The sequence below is a fragment of the Pezoporus occidentalis genome, unplaced genomic scaffold, assembly GCF_034315485.1.
Source record: "Pezoporus occidentalis ecotype Australia unplaced genomic scaffold, CSIRO_AGI_Poc_V1 ctg93, whole genome shotgun sequence".
Lineage (NCBI taxonomy): Eukaryota > Metazoa > Chordata > Aves > Psittaciformes > Psittacidae > Pezoporus > Pezoporus occidentalis.
In genome coordinates, this window is record NW_026916294.1 from 4203808 (window position 1) to 4209807 (window position 6000).

A 6000-nucleotide genomic window follows, 5' to 3' on the forward strand; every position below is an offset into this window, starting at 1 on the left:
TCCACTGGGCACTAATGCACTCCAGGGACAGGCAATGCACTGAGTAAACCATTTCAATAAACAAAGGCAGAGCCCGTATCAGCCACAGAGCTGGTCCAGGTCACGGTGTCCAAAAAAACTGGCCACAAAACCTCCCTCCCTTTTGCTAGGCAACATCATTTTCTAACTGGCCAATTTGCAAGCCCAACCACAAGTGAAGTTTACTACCTGCAGAACAAATGGAGGATGAGTCCATGCCAGCCGGAGGGATCTGCCCGCTTCCCGGGGATGCCAGAAGGAACTACAATAGACAGCCGGACATCCCTAACAGATTTGCTTAGCCAGACGGCCTCCAGAAAGGAAGGGCAGAAGCCAGCCTGCTGTTTATCAAACCTGTAAGCATGCTATATGAGATATGCAGCACAGACCATATCTGCAGCAAGAACTGCCTTCCTGCCGCTTGTCATTACGTCTCCTCCAGGTACGACAGCCATCCCCTGTGCCAGCACCACCCAGTGCAGAGAGGCAGGGCTCTCTACCCGCCAAGCGTTTATCTACTCAACCCAGCCATGATGTTGGTTTCTGTCAGTTGAGGTCTCCCAGGATCTATTTTGATGGAAAAATATGAGTTGCAGAGAGAGCTTCTCACACATTCTCCCTCATTACACAACTCATTTCCAGACCCTGTGCGTTGTTAAAAGGAAACAAAGAGCTCATGAAAACAAATGAGTGTGCAACCTGAGACTGCTTCAGTAGCTGCCTTCTGCTGTCTTTATGGATTTAGAAGATGCTGCCAACCGGTACACAAAGTTGGGTGTTATGTATATGAATCAGCTTTGAATTACTGGGCACTGGCACACAATCCTGCTGAGAAGTTCACTATAACCTGCCAAAGGCAGTGATCAGCCCTGCATGGGACCTGTGGAGCCCAGCAGAAAGTATCACTGTAAATGAGCCCAGCTGCTCCTGCTGAGAGGACTCCAGCACTGAAACACAAAACCAAGTGCACCTCCTTAGGCTGCCTAACATATTTTGACCACATCTTCATCTCGTCTAGCTTGGAGTAATCCCACTGAGCCCAGGAGATCTTAGACCTGATCTGAGCTAGCTCTGATCCAGGCCTCTGGACAATAAAAACAAGCCTTGCCTGTTCACTGCCGAGCCAACAGCCTGGCTGAGCTCACTGGGGGCCATGGGAGGCTGTGCAGAGTCAGCTTGAGGCTTCAGGAAGCTTTCCACAAGAGTGTCAGGCATGATTTTGCCCATCAGCGAACTGTTTTCAGCAGCAAATCAGTGAGTGGGATCTGGCAGTAGGAACAGTCATTAGTATGGAGAATAGAGCAGAGATTACTACAGCTCATGCACACAAAACCAGCAGAATTTAATCAGCAGAGTGATTGTAGCAGCTCCCAAAGGGAGCAAGCTGATTCATCAGTCAAGAGCCCCAAGATACAAAACTGTCTGCAGAGACGATGAGCCACAGGCTTGTAACTTCATTAAGTGTGCTTTTACTCGACTGCTTCTCCATCCTGAGCAGGGCTGAGATCTTGGAACACGACAAAACAAGTAGGAAAGCAAAAATATGTAATTCAGCCTGCTGTGTGTTTTACAAACCACAGTCAGTCCTTCACAAGTTGGATACCTTCACTTAGATGTTTCCCTGCTCTGGTCTTCCTCATGTCACTGACCTTAGCAAGAGTTTCACTGTCATGTGTCTGTGGGAAGTTAAACATATTGAAGCACACCACTGAAAGTTGCTGGGCCTTTATCAGACTCCAAAATTAAGGAACCAGTGGGTTGTCCTGCATTTTTCAGGGGCTGTCAGTGTGAGGCTCCACAGCTGAGCTCAAATTAACGTAACATCTCACAGCCAGGGGATGGGAGAGCCCATGTGCTGGGGGGAGAGCCTGGTGATGCGCAGCCTGCAGTGGGGCACAGTGGTTCAAAGCCCTCTGGATAAATGGGGCAGAGCATGCTCTGTGCAGAGCATTCAGAAGTGGAATAAACTGCCCAGGTGACACAAGAAATCCTAGGAGTGTCTGCCTTTGGGAAGCACATCAAAGCCCTGGGTGATACAGCACTGCTGCTTTCTCTCACCTGACGCCTCCCAGCCAGCCCCACCACAAAGATCCAGAAACAAAGGAACTTAATGTAAATACCAAATAAAAATATGCTTACCTAAAATATAACATACCCCACAAGCAAAAGGTGTTCTTCAAAAGGGGAATTACCAGAAATTCTAGTGATTTTTGCTTCCATGTGAAAGGCACACAGACACTATGGTGATGGGCATCAGAATAAACTTCAACAGACAGTTGGCCCACACGATTTTGACTCCGAGGAGGAAATATATTCTCCCTTAGGCTCATGTAAATCATGGGAAACCTCCAGCACCCAGGGAAGCTGTGCTGAGGAAAAGCTGAGGCTCCTAACCACATGTCAGCAGAAGGCTGCATTACTGGGTGTATATTAAGCACACCAGCAGGCAGCGTGCAGCACCAGGGAAGCCTTGCAAGGACCGTGAACAGTGGGATGGGTCCTGATCCTCTCTCCTGCATGCAGGGGATTTTCAGACTGGGAACAGGGATCAGTTTTTCATGTAAGGGAAAGCAAATGCTGCTAAGCAAACGGAAAGTTTCTCTGCAGACCTCTGCTTTGACAGACCTCTGCCCTCCCTCTGCAGCAATGCCTTACGAGCAATAATGCTGTCAGCCCTCGCCCCACCTCCCCAGTGCTGGTGCAAGACTCACCACTCGGGGCTTCTGCTGGTCCAGGGTCTGCAGGAAGGCTGGTGTCTGGTCCAGGGTGCGCTCAGGGTCGCTGGAGATGTCCTCCTCGGACTCCTCCCAGGATGAGGAGAAGCCTGTGGAAGAGGCTGAGGACGACGACAGCTTCCGGACGGGCAGGCTGCTGGGGGGCACGGCGCCCGCCTCCTCCTCCGGGCCCCCCAGGTCCGTGACAATGACAGCGGGGATGCTCCCGCTGATGGCTGGGCACTGGCCCTCATGTCCTGTAGGGGCCACCACCACCTCATCTTGCTGTGGTGCAGACCCTGATGGCCCCAGGGGGCTGTTGCCCACCGCCAGCCCTACAGTCGGAACCACCATCACCACTGAACTCCCCGAGGGCTCTGCAGCGCTTGGCCAGACTTGCACCCCACCAACATCAGGGGCCTCACTTTTCTCATAAGCTTGTGCCTGGGATCCACTTCCAAGTCCCACCATTGGCACCGTGGGGCTGGCAGGTCGGGATCGAGCTGGCTGTGGGCTTCGTGGCGGCTGGGCAGCAGAGCTGTGCGCTTGGATTTGTGCCTCAAAGAGCCCCACTTTCTGGTTCACTTGAACATTGTGCAGCTCCCGCTGAAGTTGCCGTGCCATGGGGGGTCCTGGCTGCCCCTCCTCGCCCCGGCTGCCACGCCGTCCCCTGGGGCTGCCCGGCGGCTGCACAGGCTCTTCAAGGGGTGGGAAGAGGAAAGCGGGGCCACGGCGTGGGGAGCGGGGTAGCACAGGGGCCGGGCTGAAGACAGGGAGTGGACAGCAGCTGCCGGGTGTCTCCAGGCCCCTGGGCAGCACTTGTCCTGGAGGAGGCGGCGTCTTGCTCCTGCTGCTCGTCACCTGGCTGTTGCTATTCATCATCACCAAGCTATTGAGTGCATAGCAGTACACAGCCATAGTAGTCAGCCGGGGCGCACAGGGGGGCCGCTGCCGCTGCCTCCTCGGCACTCAGGCTCCGCGGGGCTGCCCAGGGTCTCTCCACACTGGGACCAGCAGCATCACTGGGAAGAAGCAAGGGAGCTGGGCTGGCCCTGGCCTGCAGCTCCATAAAATGCGATGGCTGGAGAAGGAGAAAGAGGCAAGTGGTGAGAATAGCTCTGCACTCCCCCTTAAGCTCACCCTCCAGCTGTGCAACACAGCTGGCCAGACTCTTCCCTTCCTGAGTGCCTCCTCCTATCCCTGCACACACCTTCCTGCATCCCCAGTGTGCCACCCCTGGGAACATGGCCCAGCCTGGTCATCACAAGGGTCTGAGCCAAGGGGAAATCAAGTCTGGGGCTGTTTCCCCCTTTTCCTGCCTTCCCTGCCAGCGGAGGCAGCTGCAGCACCAGTGTCTGAGAGGACATACAGTCAGCAGCTGTTCCCGCAACAGAATTTGGGAGTTATGGTCAACTGGTGTGAGCTGAAAGAAGGGAAATACTCCAAACAGCTCCAATTTGCCACCTTCTGGTTTGTCCCCTATGACCGAGATCAAGTCTCCAGCATGGATTTCTGTTCAGTGACACACTGCTTGCAGTTTTCTGTGGTGTGGGACCACGTCTCCACCACTGCCATAACCTACCATGTGCAACAACACACACGGCTTTGCATATCTTCACGCATTCCCTGTCTATACATGCCTCCCCTGTGCTCATCTGCCTTTACTGCACACGCCTCTAAGTCACAGCCAGACCCCACAAAGAGATGTGTGGTGGTGTCTGCTCTGTTTTGTGTGCGTAAGCGTGTGAGAGACTTGACTTCTGTAGGTGGCTCGCTGTGCCCTCTGCACTTCAGTATACCTTCCTTCATGCCCGTCTGCTCCATGTGCCACTGGAGCTGCAATCCCCATCCCATGCTGGGGCATGGGAACTCACAAGATGTACACAAACACGCTGGCTACATGAGTGTGCAGGCATGTTTACACACGTGTGCTAACTCTGGCTATGGGTGTACACGTCTCTGGCAGCACATGTGTGTGATGCTGTCAGGGGTACCCCTGTGCCTCCCATTGTGCCTCCTTGCAGGTAAATGCCCACAGGTCCAAGCACAGTCCGCAGTGACTAAAGGCTCCCCATCCCTCCAGGCACTGCTGGGAGGCAGCGTGCGGCTCAGCAGAGCCCGGGCAGCGCGGACACCCACTCTCTGCAGGGATCCCCGGCACTGCAACGCTCTCAGCTAAGCGAGCACCAGCACAAGCTCCTCAGCCATATACCGGGTGCGGGACAGCCCGCTCGGCCCCGGGGCACCCCCCTGCCCCTCCGCCAGGGCCCCACCTCGTCCCTTCCTCCCCGGGGCGGCAGCTCGAGGGTGCCCCGGCCGAGGGGTCGGCCACGTCCCCGTCCCGTGTGTGTGTCCCCCGTCGCTTACCTGGGGGCAGGATCCGCGCCTCCCTCAGTGCCGCCGCCGGCCGCGGGGCGCAGCGGGACCCATCTCCGCGGGCGCGGGACTCGTTCCGCGGGTCCAGCCGGGCTTCCTCCCCCTTGCGCGGCAGCGAACGGGCCGGGGGACGCCGGGTTCCCCCCGCTTCGCGCTTCGGCTGCGGAGACTGCGCGGGTGGCTCCGCGCTCCGGCCAGGTCCGCGCCGCGGCCCCGGTGCCCGCTCCCTGTGCGGCTGGAAAGGCGGAGAGAGGAGGTGGAGGAGGAGGAGGAGGAGGAGAAGGAGGAGAAGGAGAGGAGAGGCGAGGAGGAGGAGAGCGGAGGGAGGGGGTAGGAGAGCAGGAAGGAAGTTGTGAGCCTGTCTGGGGTTGAACTCAGCGGAACAAGTTTCTTTTTTTTTTCTCTCTCTCTGCTCGCTCGGCTGCAGGGAAATACTGAGAAAAAAAAAAAGTTTCCATTGTTAACTACGAGAGGAAAAAAAAAAACACACCGCCGCCGCGTGCTGGCCGCTGTGGGTTAAAGACACACGAAGCTGTTTTCCAGCGCCGGCCGGTCCCGGGGTGGGGGTATCCCCCCAGCTTCCCCCTTCTCGCATCCAGCCGTGGCATCCCGCTCCACGCGCATCCCCGGAACGCGGAGCTAGCGGCCGCCGCGGCCGCAGGAGCGCAGCCCGAAGGCACGGAGCAGCACAGCCCTTCGGCGCGGATCCCCCTCCCCAGGCACAGCCACCGTCCCCCTCGACCTGCTGCTCTTCAGCACTTGGGAATCCGCACCCGAGCCAGGCTGGTGCAAAGCACCCCCTGCCCGGCGGCACGGCTTCGGGTGACCGCGTACCGTGGCAGTGAGATGACCCCCACAGCTCCAGACGCCAAACACCAGCGCTGTAGGCACA

General features: G+C 56.8%; 1 protein-coding gene across 1 annotated transcript in view; it reads right to left on the reverse strand.

Annotated features, from left to right (window-relative positions):
- ITPKB (inositol-trisphosphate 3-kinase B) overlaps window positions 1–5528 on the reverse strand; it is a 66746-nt gene extending 61218 nt beyond the window's left edge. The window contains exons 1-2 of the mRNA XM_062605712.1: window positions 5100–5528; window positions 2730–3813 (exon numbers count right to left, since the gene is read on the reverse strand). Coding sequence (XP_062461696.1) covers window positions 2730–3650 — 921 coding nt within the window. The 5' untranslated portion in view covers window positions 3651–3813; window positions 5100–5528. The remainder of the gene's footprint in view (window positions 1–2729; window positions 3814–5099) is intronic.
- Window positions 5529–6000: the final 472 nt, after the last annotated feature.